Source organism: Montipora foliosa, chromosome 11 (genome assembly GCF_036669935.1).
Source record: "Montipora foliosa isolate CH-2021 chromosome 11, ASM3666993v2, whole genome shotgun sequence".
In the NCBI taxonomy this organism is placed as follows: Eukaryota; Metazoa; Cnidaria; class Anthozoa; order Scleractinia; family Acroporidae; genus Montipora; species Montipora foliosa.
In genome coordinates, this window is record NC_090879.1 from 51,628,842 (window position 1) to 51,646,341 (window position 17,500).

Here is a 17,500-nt window from a genome sequence, read left to right on the forward strand (position 1 = left end):
ACAGCAATGAGCGCGGGATAGCACTGCAAGCTCTCTTTCGCTTCGTAAAACTCCTGCATATAACTCACATATAAAACCCTGTTTAACGACCACGAGGTAAATCTGTTCTGATTGTGGAGCCGATATCAATACAATTTACCCTCTGGATTAAGATCAAGTCTACAAAGTATCGCTTTCCTCGCGCTGTTTTCCTTGTTTACATCAAGTACTTCTAGTCATCCGGAGAAATCCTTAACTATTGCTACGGCATAGCCTCGTTTGCGTACACAAAAACAAAGATGGCGGATTTCAATTTAAAATTGCCCATTTTTGAAGCGTTATTGTTGGCTGTTAAACACATTGCGCCCAAATGATTGGTCAAGTATGACAATACAGGTAAAGAACTTTCGATTCAAAGAAACTTTTTCTAGGCCGTACTTTCGCTTTAAAGATCTGTATGCATTTAATCGAAGTTTATATTTCTTTGATCATCAAACAAACGTATCATGCAAGTGACCAGAGCCGTATTAAATCACAAACAGCAGTCAAACTTGAGTGAAACATTCATATGTGTGATACGGGTGTGGTTTTCTCGAATCAGAAGTTTTAAGCATAAGAATCACCAGTTGTGTGTTTGTTATGTTCAAATTATGATAAGCTCAGCATAAATTAACGAAGCACAAGGGTTGTCTGCTTCTGTTGGGAAGATATTGATGTCCGATGATTTCGAATTAAGCCCAGGTCCCTTAAAGAGGTGGTGAGATATGAGCCCTTGTACATACATCACTATGATTATTATTATTATGAAGATTAGCTCAACACGGAATGACACCATTATTTTGATGTTTGTGGCAGAGCTGTTTTTTTTTTCAGCTGTTTTCCATCAATTATGTAATCAAAACAAGTGAATTATTCCAAAACGAATTCATAGAAATTCAACAAAATGGAGAATGGTCAGAATTCTTCAAAGTCTGCCAACCTGTCAGAGAAACTTTAAACAATTTGCTTGTTGCGAATAAAGAACAGACAGCAAATGCCAGTACTGAAAACAGTAGTGATACAAATGATGATGATGTGGATGATTGATGTGAAATAGAGGAAGGACCATCGGGGAAATGGACACACCTTATTACAAGAACCTGATACCTGATATGACTGAACATGGTGATGTTATTTTAAGTGTTGCCCCAGAAGAAGGTCTAGTTCTGTTTGTTCATGATAATATTTTGAAGAGTGATGCAATGCCTATAGAGAAAATAGTCAACTTTTTCTAGAGTTGAATTCCCGCAAAGAAGATCTCACATTCATGCATTATAGCTCTGTTTTAAGGATGCACCCCAGTACAAAAAAATGATAACATTGTTAATTTTGTTGATAAGTATATCACATGCCCAAATGATAAATTTAGTGAAATAGAAGACTGCGAGTCTACTGTTATTTCGCAAAAGATACTGCAATGAATGTATAGTATTATGAAAATGTGAAAAACAAGACTGGAGAAAAACTCTAAGTGTACTTTAATTTATGCACATTAAACTTACTTAGTTACAATATTAAATTCACTTTGATACACTACCCACATCTATCATCTCCTGAAAACAGCATCATCAGCTTTGCAGGGCTATCAAATTGACACTGACCTATCCAATGACGAGTTAGCCATTGGCTCTCTATGCATGAACAGGATTACTGTATTAAAGTTCTTTTTGTGTGTTCTACAACTGAAGATCTAAATCGACTTCCTTGTCTTTCCTTGCACGTTCTTTCAGTCTTTCTTAGACATTTCGGCTTCTCCTCCTTGTTTAGTTGCACAAGCGTTTCTTCGGCTCCACCTCTTGTTTGCGCTTTGTTGGTTCTAAGGTCGATCAGCAGTTAGTCCATTTTGGGTCGGTGTGCGTGCCATTACAAACGAATAATCTAAACCACGTTTAACTAAACATTTAGTTTAAGACATGATCAAGTCCGTAATTTTATATGTTGGAAGGGTCTGCAGCAAAGCCTTTTTTAAAATGACTCTATAAATTTTAGTTAAAGGAAATTTAAACTTTTTGGTTCCATAAGAGCTTCCTTTCTTCTTATAGTTACAGACGAACGATCGAGATCTTGGGGCTTGTTTCCGACTTAAATCTAGAGCAGACCTTGCATGAAAATCAATAAGTAAGCGAATTTTATTCCTCGGACAGGACGGGATTGGTTTTTTTTTGGAAGAACAACATTAGTTGTTCAATTATATGAATTAAATTGTAACTCAAATGCATTCAGAGGTTAAATGAGAATTTTGCTTTCGCGACGCACAGGTAAAACATTCCTGAGAACCGTGCAGGAGATGTTTTCTGCTTAGGACACAAAAAAATTTAAAAACATCTGAACTTGTACTAATGTTACTCTTAAAAGCCAAGACCAGAAAAAACAAAGGTACACGTTTAAATTTTAATGGTATCAGGAAAACTTGAATAATTACATGCTTCAAAGTCGCATAATTCTAGAAGTTTTACTCGCGATGCAGAATATGGGTTTGGAACTTTCTAGAAAACATAAACTGTAGAACGTAGATGCGACAGTTGGGTAGCCGGTCTCGTTACTTTCGTCTGCCTTATGCGATCTCAAATAGGCTATTGAAATAATCTTACCGTTTTGTTCCTTTAAATTCCAGTCACGTTGCAGGGACATATTGCAGCGACAAAAAACTTGTGCAGCGCACACTGAGGCGACATGTAGTAGTTTCGTGTAGCGGGGACATGTAGCAGAAACAAAATCACAACATGTGCACACACATGAAAATGTTGCTGGTACATGTTTCAGGGATATGTTGCAGCGATATGTCCCACGTGTGAACTGATACTTTTATAATTGTGCAACACCAATTTGGGGGTGATTATGTCCCCGCTACGTGTCCCATGAAGTTCATGGGACACTGTGCTGCAACATATCGCATGTACCCGCAACATTTTCATGTGTGTGCACATGTTGCGATGTTGTCCCTGCTACATGTCTCCCCAGTGTGTACTGTTCTACACACCTTTTTGTCGCAGGAACATGTCGTTGCAACATGTCTCTGCGACATGACCCCTCATGTCTGCCCACCTTAAATCACAATCACAAAAAAGTTGTGGTCAGCAGCTGGACTAAACAGCGATGCTTGCTCGTGCATTTGCATGACGACAGTCAGGCGACAAGGTGCAATCACTCAAAATGACTTGGCTCACTGAAAACGTTTCGAAGACAAAATATTGCTCTAAACATGTGGCATGCGGAAAATTGCAAAAAGTGCTTAAAGTGGTACTATGATCAAAAAATCATTTCCTTTTTTTCTTCTGATTTTGAAAGCGTGTTCGCTTAACACCTAACTGACAAAATTTTGAGCTTTGAGTTTTCTCCAAAGGCTGTTTATTTTGAGTGTAAGTTTTGGATTTCATGGTTCGCCATTACTCACGTTCAAAACTGGCCGATTGGACCTCAGAGAGTTGGATCTAGAGAAAATGACGTCATTTACTCACTAGCTTAAAATTTCAGCGTGTAAACGTAATTTATTATATATGCAAAACACGGGTTTAAAAGTCTGAAAGCCCGAAACTCCCGTGCTGCATATTAATTAGGCCGCGTACACACGCACTGCATTCTTAAACTAGAGAGTGTTTGACGTCATTTTCCCCTCGGCCCAGCTCTCTCAAGATTTTGAAGTTAGTAATGGCGGACCAATAAATAAGAAAATTCCAGCTAAAATAAGCAGGTGTCTTTTTAAAATCAGAACTTAAAACTTGGGTGAGTTAGTGTTTAGTTAACATAGTTTTGAAATCCAAAGGAAAAACAATTTTTTTTTTTGGTCGTAGTACCGCTTTAAATGTTGCCCAATTACAAAATGCGAAAAAATTGCTCAAGTTTTGCCCAAAAATCAGGAAAGTTCTCAACAGTGCTAAAAAGGTAAAGTGGTGCTCCAAATTCGAAAAAGTGCTCAAAAAAATGCCCAGCACAATCGGGACATGCCTAATGAGGGTGATGACGTAGACCTTCTCAAAAGTCCGTTTTCGTGAGTTTGCTGTCTGGGGAAAACGACTCCCCGAGCCTTGACAAAAGTCGACTTGTCTGCTGCAAGTGTAGTGATGATGATGATGATGATGACGATCGATAGCGATGACGAATATGACCACAATAACGATGAAAATGATAATTAAGATGATGTCCATGATAAAATGATGAACAGGACTGGAATATTTACGCCGTCATCTATGAATTGGCGTTCCCATGGTTTAAACATATTTCATTGGCATCAATGTTATCATCGCGGTCTTTGCGGCAAAACTGGACCTGATTTAAAACCTGTTGCAATCCTCGGCGATATTTATCATTAAATACGAAGTAAATGAGGGGAGTTATGGCAGCATTTGAAAATAAAACAAAATGCACAGCGAATCCCAATTGATTCATGTTACACGGCATTTCCCATTTCCACACAAAGTAAAACAACATTCCGTACACGAACAGTGGCAGAACACAAAGCGCAAATACAATAACTATAGTGCAGATGTTTGCTATGACTTTTCCGTTTTCTTTGTAAATTCTGAGTTGAACTGTTGATTTACTATAAATTGCGAGTCCTTGAATTCTCAAACTCCGTATAATTCGAGTGTACAATAGTGCTAAAGTTAAAAATGGAGCGATCACCGCAAGAACCAAGACAGCTACAGCATAATCTTCTTCGGCTTTTTTAGGATCAGAGAACATTTTTGGCTCCCAGCTGAAAATGCAATATGTTGTGTTATTGTTGGAAGTAAGACGAATAATAAAGAAATAAATGCTGTGTAAACTCATCGACGCCACCCATACCAGTGCGATAACAATTTTACATCGTTTTGGAGTTATTACGGCGGGGCGATATGGAAAAACAATTGCGCGATATCTGTCGACAGCAATGACGACCAAGCTCTGGATCGAAACAACCAATGAAATGTCTTGGAAAAAATAGATCAGCTGACAAAAAATTAATCCCAAAGATCCTTCGATCAGCCATCTTCGAGGACCCTTTACGATTTCGGAGATTTTCATCGGCACCGCAAACACTGAAATAAATAAATCAGATGCCGCCATATTTGCAATGAGATAGTTTACAGTTGTCTGCATCCGTCGGTTCCTGATCACAGTTGCAATGATAACAGAGTTTCCAAAGAGAGAAACGATCAAAACTATACTGTAGGCCAAGATCTTGATGATCTTAACTTCAAGTTTGTCTTCTGTGAGAGAAGGACATCGTTCCGTTTCAGCAGCAGTGAAATTTTCCGTGGTAACAAAGGTGGCATTAGAGGAGGAATTTAATGCCATTATTCTGCTTTTTTGAAGTCGCCTTTTTCCTCACCATACACTCGAGCAACTCATCATGACAAGAAACTTCACCACACGGTCAACAACTTCACTTTATCATGCAAATTACCTCGGTCATTTTGAGCGAAACGTTTTTTTTTTTGTCTCTAGAATCCAATATTGAAGGCACTCTAAGATGTAGAAGAGGTCCTTAGGTTTTAGGATATTAACGTCTCGAACTCCCTCGACGAAGCAACAATGCAATTCTGATTCTGACATTCTCTTCCGTTTTATCCAGCTGTTCGCAACCCGGGTTTTATCAGTAAAACTTTATTCAACGCACCTCCCTCTACTTGTATTCGCATCGATTAATTGGTCGTTTTTGCTGCGAATTTTATCTACTGGTTATTAGATGTCTTCTTATTTATTTAGTCGCTGCAACATTGCAAACTTGCTTTATATATGTTTATTCAGCCGAGCGAATAAGGTTGGTGCCTGCAGCTCAGTGTTACTGAAAACTGCCGAATTCAAACGATCCCGTTGATGAAAAGGCAATCTTGAGGAACATAACAGTTAATAAGACCCCAGAGTAACCTACAGGAAGAACAGAAGTCGCATAGCTTCGTGTTCAGCAGGAGCTCTGTGACTTATGCCTATCTTCGTCTCCTCGGTAGAAAGAGATACCGTCTGCACTCCGTTTTCGCAGCACAAATACACCAAATAGAACAAGTATAGACACTTATTCGGTCCGCGCCAGCTGGTCTGGCTTTTGCAATATATCTCGTTGAGACTATCTCTCCTTGTTGGTTTGCACTGATGAAAGGTTAATTATCGACTTCTGTTTCATTCATTTCTTAAAAAGCTAAATAAGTCACAATAGAACTGTAAAGAGATAAGCTTGAAAAAGCTCCCACAAGAATTCAGATTTTCGTGATGTTGGCGCATAATAGTCATAATAGAGCTGTCAATGATGAGCTTGCAGCGAGTTCCTGTTACTCATAACGACCAGACTTATCGGGCTTGACAAATGCATAACCATGATATGTACATGCTAACTCTGATCGTTCTGTAAGCAACTGCCTACAAACTACTGCCTAAAACTAAATTCCCCAGTTTTTTTTTTCTTTCAAAGATCAGTAATGGACTAGTAAAAATGCTGTCTGTGTCAGCCAGAGTGAATTTATTACAAATGCGGGGCTGTGTGATTATTTTGCAACTCGAAACGCGATAAATGCGACTTTTTCAAAAACGTTTCAATTGAAATCGGACGTCTCGACCGTTCGCGTAAGCCTTATTAAATATATAAGAAAAAATTAAATATTTCATCAAAAGCAACAATATCTGCTTTTATCCCTCGATACAATTAAATTCTTGGACCCGCGTGAAACAACACGAAATTAGCGTATGGTGAACTATATTTTCATGTTGCTGTTTCCATAACTCTAAGCGAAATTGATCATTGCAGCTGCGAGAAACTAAAGCAGCTGGAATGAATTTTCTTTTCAGGCTTCTTTCGCAACTACTCATTGCGTTGCTTTCATCTGCCAGCATTGTGGAATCCAGTTGGCTTTTAAATGAACATTTACGTCGCCACACGCTTCCAAAAATCGTTAACGGATTCAGCAGCCTGCTGATTTTGATGACAGATGACAGATTGTGTGGTCAACGTAATTTATTAAATTACACAGATCAAACGAAAGGAATCAACAAATGCTAGCAGATCCTAGCAGTCTTTAGTTCTTAAAAAAAGATTGTAGAATGGAAGCAATCTCATGGCCGAAATTGGCAGGTAAATTTGCCTCCGGATGGCGATATTCTGGTTATTTACTGGTATCAAATTGACTTATTTCTGTCATGGGTTAGGTTGGCTTAGCCTGAGATCGCTAATGGACTTATATTATATGGCTAGCTCCGTGAGCGGGCAAGTTAAACCAAATCCGGCTCTTTGATTGGCTACCCGAGCGGGCAAGATGGAGCTATACTCGTCAACCAGGACTGGCGATTTTTGCGAAAAATCGCAAAAATCTTAAAAGCTGAAAAGAGGAAGATAAGTGCCCAACTAGGACTCGCGATTTTTGCGGAAATTGCGAATTTACCGTAAAATCGCCAAATTCGTAAAGGCTGAAAAGATAGAGAAAACAAGTCCCCGACAAGAATCACGATTTTGGCAATTTTTGCACAATTTGCGAAAATCGCTAACATATCGCATTTAACTATATAATGCATAGCCAATGCATGTACTTCTTTACTGGATTCGTTCAAAAGCAAGAGGCTACAAAGTTACACAGATGTTAATTTACGCACTTTTTTGCAGCGAATCGAAAATTGGGAAATTTCTTCCCACCCTCTAATAAGTCACAATAGAAGTGTAAAGGGATAAGCTTGAAAAAGCTCCCACAAGAATCCAGATTTTCGTGATTTTGGCGCATAATAGTCATAATAGAGCTGTCAATGATTAGCTTGCAGCGAGTTCCTGTTACTCGTAACAACGAGACTTATCGGGCTTGACAAATGCATAACCATGATATGTACATGCTAACTCTGCTCGTTCTGTAAGCAACTGCCTACAAACTACTGCCTAAAACTAAATTCCCCAGTTTTTTTTTTCTTTCAAAGATCAGTAATGGACTAGTAAAAATGCTGTCTGTGTCAGCCAGAGTGAATTTATTACAAATGCGGGGCTGTGTGATTATTTTGCAACTCGAAACGCGATAAATGCGACTTTTTCAAAAACGTTTCAATTGAAATCGGACGTCTCGACCGTTCGCGTAAGCTTTATTAAATATATAAGAAAAAATTAAATGTTTCATCAAAAGCAACAATATCTGCTTTTATCCCTCGATACAATTAAGTTCTGTGGACCCGCGTGAAACAACACGATATTAGCGTATGGTGAACTATATTTTCATGTTGCTGTTTCCATAACTCTAAGCGAAATTGATCATTGCAGCTGCGAGAAACTAAAGCAGCTGGAATGAATTTTCTTTTCAGGCTTCTTTCGCAACTACTCATTGCGTTGCTTTCATCTGCCAGCATTGCGGAATCCAGTTGGCTTTTAATTCAACATTTACGTCGCCACACGCTTCCAAAAATCGTTAACGGATTCAGCAGCCTGCTGATTTTGATGACAGATGACAGATTGTGTGGTCAACGTAATTTATTAAATTACACAGATCAAACGAAAGGAATCAACAAATGCTAGCAGATCCTAGCAGTCTTTAGTTCTTAAAAAAAGGTTGTAGAATGGAAGCAATCTCATGGCCGAAATTGGCAGGTAAATTTGCCTCCGGATGGCGATATTCTGGTTATTTACTGGTATCAAATTGACTTATTTCTGTCATGGGTTAGGTTGGCTTAGCCTGAGATCGCTAATGGACTTATATTATATGACTAGCTCCGTGAGCGGGCAAGATGAACCAAATCCCGCTCTTTGATTGGCTACCCGAGCGAGCAAGATGGAGCTATACTCGTCAACCAGGACTGGCGATTTTTGTGAAAAATCGCAAAAATCTTAAAAGCTGAAAAGAGGAAGATAAGTCCCCAACTAGGACTCGCGATTTTTGCGAAAATTGCGAATTTATCGTAAAATCGCCAAATTCGTAAAGGCTGAAAAGATAGAGAAAACAAGTCCCCGACAAGAATCACGATTTTGGCAATTTTTGCACAATTTGCGAAAATCGCTAACATATCGCATTTAACTATATAATGCATAGCCAATGCATGTACATGTACTTCTTTACTGGATTCGTTCAAAAGCAAGAGGCTACAAAGTTACACAGATGTTAATTTACGCACTTTTTTGCTGCGAATCGAAAATTGGGAAATTTCTTCCCACCCTCTAATAAGTCACAAGAGAAGTGTAAAGGGATAAGCTTGAAAAAGCTCCCACAAGAATCCAGATTTTCGTGATTTTGGCGCATAATAGTCATAATAGAGCTGTCAATGATGAGCTTGCAGCGAGTTCCTGTTACTCATAACTACGAGACTTATCGGGTTTGACAAATGCATAACCATGATATGTACATTCTAACTCTGCTCGTTCTGTAAGCAACTGCCTACAAACTACTGCCTAAAACTAAATTCCCCAGTTTTTTTTTTAATTTCAAAGATCACTAATTAACTAATAAAAATGCTGTCTGTGTCAGCCAGAGCCTTGTGAATTTGTTAAAAATGCGGGGTTGTATGATTATTTTGCAACTCGAAACGCGATAAATACGACTTTTTCAAGAACGTTTCAATTGAAATCGGACGTCTCGACCGTTCGCGTAAGCTTTATTAAATATATAAGAAAAAAATAAATGTTTTATCAAAAGCAACAATATCTGCGTAAGTGTATAAATGGGTTGCAAGTACCACGCATTTTAAATTTGGTTGAGGACTTTAACCCTTTCACCGCCAAGGGCTCGTCTGGCGTTAGACAAAGTAAAATCTATAAGTGTAAATTGGCATTTATGGCGGTGAAAGGGTTAATTGATGGACACCCTTTTATCCCTCGATACAATTAAATTCTTGGACCCGCGTGAAACAACACGAAATTAGCGTATGGCGAACTATATTTTCATGTTGCTGTTTCCATAACTCTAAGCGAAATTGATCATTGCAGCTGAGAGAAACTAAAGCAGCTGGAATGAATTTTCTGTTCAGGCTTCTTTCATCTGCCAGCATTGCGGAATCCAGTTGGCTTTTAATTGAACATTTACGTCGCCACACGCTTCCAAAAATCGTTAACGGATTAAGCATCCTGCTGATTTTGATGACAGATGACAGATTGTGTGGTCAACGTTATTTATTAAATTACACAGATCAAACGAAAGGAATCAACAAATGCTAGCAGTCTTTAGTTCTTAAAAAAAGGTTGTAGAATGGAAGCAATCTCATGGCCGAAATAGGCAGGTAAATTTGCCTCCGGATGGCGATATTCTGGTTATTTACTGGTATCAAATTGACTTATTTCTGTCATGGGTTAGGTTGGCTTAGCCTGAGATCGCTAATGGACTTACATTATATGGCTAGCTCCGTGAGCGGGCAAGTTAAACCAAATCCCGCTCTTTGATTGCCTACCCGAGCGGGCAAGATGGAGCTATACTCGTCAACCAGGACTGGCGATTTTTGCGAAAAATCGCAAAATTCTTAAAAGCTGAAAAGAGGAAGATAAGTGCCCAACTAGGACTCGCGATTTTTGCGAAAATTGCGAATTTACCGTAAAATCGCCAAATTCGTAAAGGCTGAAAAGATAGAGAAAACAAGTCCCCGACAAGAATCACGATTTTGGCAATTTTTGCACAATTTGCGAAAATCGCTAACATATCGCATTTAACTATATAATGCATAGCCAATGCTTGTACTTCTTTACTGGATTCGTTCAAAAGCAGGAGGCTACAAAGTTACACAGATGTTAATTTACGCACTTTTTTGCTGCGAATCGAAAATTGGGAAATGTCTTCCCACCCTCTAATAAGTCACAATAGAACTGTAAAGAGATAAGCTTGAAAAAGCTCCCACAAGAATTCAGATTTTCGTGATGTTGGCGCATAATAGTCATAATAGAGCTGTCAATGATGAGCTTGCAGCGAGTTCCTGTTACTCGTAACAAAGAGACTTATCGGGCTTGACAAATGCATAACCATGATATGTACATTCTAACTCTGCTCGTTCTGTAAGCAACTGCCTACAAACTACTGCCTAAAACTAAATCTTGTGAATTTATTAAAAATGCGGGGTTGTATGATTATTTTGCAACTCGAAACGCAATAAATACGACTTTTTCAAGAACGTTTCAATTGAAATCGGACGTCTCGACCGTTCGCGTAAGCTTTATTAAATATATAAGAAAAAAATAAATGTTTTATCAAAAGCAACAATATCTGCGTAAGTGTATAAATGGATTGCAAGTACCACGCATTTAAATTTGGTTGAGGACTTTAACCCTTTCACCGCCAAGGGCTCGTCTGGCGTTAGACAAAGTAAAATCTATAAGTGTAAATTGGCATTTATGGCGGTGAAAGGGTTAATTGATGGACACCCTTTTATCCCTCGATACAATTAAATTCTTGGACCCGCGTGAAACAACACGAAATTAGCGTATGGCGAACTATATTTTCATGTTGCTGTTTCCATCACTCTAAGCGAAATTGATCATTGCAGCTGAGAGAAACTAAAGCAGCTGGAATGAATTTTCTTTTCAGGCTTCTTTCGCAACTACTCATTGCATTGCTTTCATCTGCCAGCATTGCGGAATCCAGTTGGCTCTTAATTGAACATTTTTGCAGCGAATCGAAAATTGGGAAATTTCTTTTTCCTCTCTAATAAGCACAATAGAACTGTAAAGAGATCAGCTTGAAAAAGCTCCCACAAGAATCCAGATTTTCGTGATGTTTGCGCATATTGTATGGAGTCACAATAGAGCTGTCAATGATGAGCTTGCAGCGAGTTCCTGTTACTCATAACAACGAGACTTATCGGGTTTGACAAATGCATAACCATGATATGTACATTCTAACTCTGCCCAGCAACTGCCTACAAACTACTGCCTGAAATAAACAATATCGCAGAAGTTCATTCTCCTCTTTTCAATTTTTTTAAATAGAGATTACCAAACATGATTATAATTTACTGAAGAAGAATCTTCATAACAGATGCAATTTAACACTACGCACTTTTTACATTACATTCACTCAAACATGACACCACAATATTTTGTTCCAGAATGAAGTTCGCATGCTCTTACGATCTTTTCGATTTTTCTCTAGAATCGTTAAAAGCGCAAAAATCGCGAGTCTTCTCGTGGACGCGTCTTTTCTGTCTTTTCACTTTTTACGATTTTTGCGATTTTTCGCAAAATTTGCAATTTTCGCTAAAATTGCTAACATCGCGGGTCTTGTCGAGGTCTTGTCTTCTCTATCATTTCGTTTTTGTGCGTTTTTTGCGATTATTTGCGTTATTTTAAGACCCTGTTGATTGGCTCGGCCGGAGTCGAACTCTCGACCTCCCGCGTGACAGCCCGATGCACAACCAACTGAGCCACCGGTGCGCGGTTTTTTTTTTTTTTTTTTTTTTGCGATAATTCGCAAGATTTGCGGTTTTCGCAGTTGCGTGTGCAAACCTGGACATATCTCATTTATTTATACTAGTATAGTGTATTTTTTGTGTGGGAGGCGTGGTGGCCTCATGGTTAGAGTGCTCGCCTCCGGATCCAGTGGTCCGGGTTCCGGGTCCTGGCCCTGGGCCATTGTGTTGTATTCTTGGGCAAGACACTTTACTCTCACTGTGCCTCTCTCCACCCAGGTGTATAAAGGTCAACACTTATGGCCATCCGTCAAACTGACTTTGGACATTTCGTAACAATTACACGACGCAATATCCCATCTTAGGGCGCGTTCGATTGACCGCATTCCGGAATAGGAATACATGGAATAAAAGTGAGAAATCCTTCGTTTTTACGGAGACTCGCATTAAAATTATCAAACACTTGCTAAAATGCTATTTTAAACGTATCTTTATTATCCTTGTTGCTTCAAAAGCGCCAGACACACCGTTTTAAATCATCACTCCACGTATTCTTATTCCGGAATAGGGTCAATCGAACGCACCCTTAATATGATAAGCTTACCGCTGTAAAAAGAACGAAAACAGGCAGAATTGGAGCTTAAGTTCAACAAGAAATAGCGTTTATAAGCCAAGCCGCGCTGATCTACAGTATTTAGGTGTAATAACTCCGTTGAAGACGGTTAACTTTCAATTCTTTTGCTGGGTACTACTATGTCAATACTCTAAGAAATTCGATTTTCCAGGAGCTTGTCTCGTTAGTCTAGTGGATATCGGAAACTGCAAGGGGAAGCCATCGATCCGGGTTCAACTCTTTGCCTCGCCTATTGTGAATCTTCTCAGCTTGTTTAAAATGTTTGTTTCGTTGAAGTAGATTTGAAGTCTAAAGTAGATTGTACGTCGTGTAAGTTGAACAAAAAGGGAAATGTCAGTTTGAGGGATAGAAATAAGTGACCGTGTATAAATGGGTACCGGCGAAATGCTGGGGGACTAGCGAGGTGGGGGGGGAGGGGGGAGTAGAAATACTCCTAGTCGCTTGATGCTACGGAAACCAGAGATAAGCCAGAGACTTACAGATAGTGTGTTTGTGATTGACTTGCCTTCGTAATGACATCAGACATTTTCCCAGTGTCAGAATTTACTACCATTTTTCGAGTCACTGCCGCGCCAACTCCAGTGAGATATAAAAATATGAGAAGACATTAATACGCTTACTTGAATTAAGCCCCTTACAGTGTACACAAATATACATAAATACTTATACAATATGGTTATACAAATCTCAGGGGCAGTCTTCATTGTCAGTTAGTCCTTCCATTTCCGAGGTGGCAAGATTTTCGGATCTGATTTAATGTTGCATTCCAAAATCATGATGCTCTCAACTAAGTCTTACTTGTACAGGACCAAGATAATGCTGCTGAATGTTTATAAATAATAACTTTATTCTTTGCAGAACGTATTTTGGAAAGTTGGATTTTCCGGGGAAAAAGACAGTACCTCTGGACAGTATTGTGTGTCTATCAAACAACCTGATTGGTAAGGGTAGCTTTTTTTTTGTGTAATGTTTCAATGGTGAACTCTCTTGTACAGATATGTCCAGGATGACGAACATTCATGAAAGACATTTATATGAAACACAAAAAGTTCAAGCGTTTTCAAGATTTTTAGATCATGGCAGTTACAAACGGTCTCATAATGCACATATCAGTGCGACTACAGAGATGGCAGCGTTTCACGCCGGCCATCTGAAGAGAGGCAACAAAGGCTGCTTTTGCTGTTCAAGAGCTTTTAAGTGCAATAATGATAACTCTTTAAAGGTAAAGGTAAAGTCACTTTATTTAACGTCGGTAGTTCCTTCAGCTACGAGGCTGGTATCAATGGAAGCCGACGTTGCGGCCTTTACCCCCCTCCCTCTGTCAGTGCTCCGTTTTACGAGTATTTAAAGCTGTAGCTACACGGAGCGGAGGAAAGGCGACACAGACGTTTAAGTCACCGAGGATCGAACCGGGGACCTCTCGCTCTGAAAGCCGCGCACTAGCCATCTGAGCCACGACTGCTCCTTAAGAAGGTGTTGTTTTGGAACTCGCTCCAGTCGTTTTGCGGAAAATGATCATTTTGAAGCCGAAATAGACCAATTTCGATATATTAAAATTCAGTCCTAAACAAAAGGCATCATCTCGAGGCTTAGGGGAATAAACTCATACAAATCCTTATATCTATTCCCCAGAGCCTCGAGATGATGCCTTTTGGTTGTTTACCATTTACAAGCAAAAACCGGTTGGTGCTAGGTTTGTTCAAATGGTAAGAAATTTAGTTGGGATCGGCGTGTACCATTTACAAAATCCGTTCAAGGTTACGGAGAGAGTCTGGCGGGAGGCAAAATCATGGGAGTATGCAAATGGTAAACAAGTTTTCCGTTTGGAAATTTCGTTTGGGGATTTTGGACTACCTTTCAAGAAATCCCGTTTTCTGCGGAAATTTTTCCGTTTGGGAAGACCAAAATAGACTTACCATTTACATTCCAACCGAAATTTCCGAATTTTTTGTAAATGGTAAACAACCTTTGTTTAGGACTGAATTTTAATTTACCGAAATTGGTCTATTGCCCTTTTGCCATCCATTTATCATCGTGTTGCGAAGAAACAAGCACGGTTACCTTCCATTTTCAATGGTTTTATTTACTCGTAATAGGTACACGGAAAACATATTTTAAGGAGAAAAAAGTTGGATAGTAGAAGTTGTAGTATTTACACTGATGTAAATTACGTGAAACTACATTTGGAGCCCGACACTGAGTGCAAGGTGATGACTTTAACGGTCCAACTTGCTTACATTTCTTTGCAAGATTGAGCAATTTAAAGTCACTTTACTTAAAGACAAGAAAAAATGAGGGGACAGAGAGGGAGGCTCAAGGCGTTGGCCGGGATATGTTATGTCCACGAAAGTTATTTTTAGACGAGCGGAAGTCTTTGTTCTAGCGGAAGTCTGGCTTCTGAGACGTCCGCATGCAGTCTTGCCTCGCTCTCAGGTTCTTAGTGAAAAGAGAAAATGATGTCGCACGTGGAAGGCTGATGAATATATATTTTCTTTCAAACATCGGACCGAGGTTGGCCCGCATGCGGACGTCTCGGAAGACTTCCGCTCGTCTAAAAATAACTTTCGTGGAGATGACATATCCCAAGGGCTGGACCGGGAACCTCCTTCTCTGTCCCCTCATTTTCTCCTGTTAAAGATTATGACCCGGACAAACAAGAAGGTGTAAAGAATCTGGGCTAACTTGAAAGGTATTTGAACCCATGACTTCTGCGATACCTGTGCAGTACTCCTCCTCCTCTTCCTTCTTCTTCTTCTTCTTCTTCTTCTTTTTCTTGTTGCTCTTGTCAGACTAGAAAAGCCATCAAACATTTGATAAAACGTTAGTGTACCCCTACCAGCTTTGACACATAGCTACACATAAGCATCACAAAGTGTCCATTTACCGTTCACCGTTGTGTCCCTCTGACTCCACATCTCAAGTAAATATTAACAATAACGCAATTTATTATATAAACACCGATAAAATACCGAGTGAGCTTTCGCGCGAAAACATAATATCTTCACACGTGAAAATATCTCTGTTTCTATGGTTACATACAAAAATCGCGCCCTTCGATGCCTTTTGTGAAATGATTTAGTATTTCACTGGTGTTTATATAATAAATAGAAAATTGCATGGCTGCGTGGAGATACGAAAAATCTCTTCTCATATATTTTCAACACTCGAAGAGGAATTTCGTATCTCTATCTCTAACTTGAAAATAACGCGAACAGTAACGTTGTCTCCTTGTTGTAAATATTCTTGATGGCCAGAGTTTATTAGTAATAGTAATAGGACTGAGGCGAGTACAACAGAGTTCAAAATTCGAGGTTATAACGTCTTTTAATACCTTTTTTGTGTGAAAAAGTTAAAATGATATTCGATTTATTTTGCAAACAGTAGGAAAAATAGCAAGAAAGACTCAATCCAAGTGCGTGTGTGATTGACTCGCGAATGGCGTAGGTGTCCAATTACAGGTATTCAATTTGGAGTTGTTTAAATTGGATACCTGAAATAGTCCTCACTCACGATAGCCGCCATGTTGGTTTTCAAATTGTCATGCAAATTAGCCATCTGTTATGCTGGGGGGCAAACATTGGAAAAAAGGCAAATTGCGGAAAATCGGCTCGCCGAAATATTGAGCTAACATTGCTAAAAGTACATTTTAGAATTTAGAATTAAGGACCTTTTATAATAATTTTATATCTTTGGATTGCCGTGGACATTTTGACTTTCTACTTCGCTTTCTGCTCATTTTTCACTAAAGAAACATCGAAGTAACTTGTGTAATCATTCTCTTTTACTAATTAGGTGATAAACATTCAATGAACGTGAAACAAATCATCTGTGTGGCTAAGATGTTCGTTATAACCTCTCGAACTTGTGTTTTTTGCCCCTCAGAAGTGTGTAGCTTATTTGCATGATAATAGCAAATCCAAAATGGCGGCCATCGTGAATAAGGTCTATTGGGCACCCACGTGATCGCGCGCAGAACCAATAGATCACTTTCGATTTATGAAAATTCAATCCTAAACAAAAGGTATCATCTCGAGGCTCTGGGGAATAAACTCATACAAATCCTTATCTTTATTCCCCAGAGTCTCGAGATGCTGTCTTTAATTAGGACTGAATTTTAATATATCGAAATTGGTCTATTATCCGACCTCTATTAAGCGGCCACCCTCGGGACTTTGAAAAGTGGCCGCTCAATAGTGGTTGGCCGCTTAATAGAGTTACAACATAAATTGGATAGGAATGACGGTAAACATGATTTTATTGACTCTGTAAGATAAATCCAAAATTCTTTGTAACAAAACATCAAGTGCATTTCCAGCCCATACAGTATTTCTTCGGTTTGACAACGTACAGAAAAAATGCAAAACATTGTTGACAAGTTTCTCAGGCCTTTTTACATCAACAGTTAGTATGTTAAAAAATTTAGTTCAAGATATTTTACAGACGATTTATTTTAAATAATCCGTCAATGCTGTTTTGCCGTTTTGGGGCGCGGAGTTGTAATGACGAGATTACGTCATTTGCCTTTCCTACAGCTAGGGCAAGGTCTTGTTACCCCATTAAACTGGGAAAAGTGCCGGAGTTGGTCAG

At 39.1% G+C, this 17,500-nt stretch overlaps 2 protein-coding genes across 2 annotated transcripts in view; one reads left to right on the plus strand and one right to left on the minus strand.

The window, feature by feature from the left end:
- The window catches only part of LOC137977596 (leucine-rich repeat and WD repeat-containing protein 1-like), a 55,808-nt gene that overhangs the window by 25,410 nt on the left and 12,898 nt on the right, over positions 1 to 17,500 (plus strand). Inside the window, exon 12 of the mRNA XM_068824867.1 lies at positions 13,772 to 13,854. Within this exon, the coding sequence (XP_068680968.1) occupies positions 13,772 to 13,854 (83 nt within the window). The remainder of the gene's footprint in view (positions 1 to 13,771; positions 13,855 to 17,500) is intronic.
- LOC137976080 (neuropeptide FF receptor 2-like) lies at positions 1,579 to 5,320 on the minus strand. The gene has a single exon (XM_068823345.1). The coding sequence runs from the start codon at positions 5,293 to 5,295 to the stop codon at positions 4,204 to 4,206; it is 1,092 nt and encodes a 363-aa protein (XP_068679446.1). The 5' UTR covers positions 5,296 to 5,320; the 3' UTR covers positions 1,579 to 4,203.

Bases quoted from the DNA above. Each gene is read 5' to 3' on its own strand.
- LOC137976080 (XM_068823345.1), bottom strand. From the start codon at position 5,295: ATGGCATTAAATTCCTCCTCTAATGCCACCTTTGTTACCACGGAAAAT.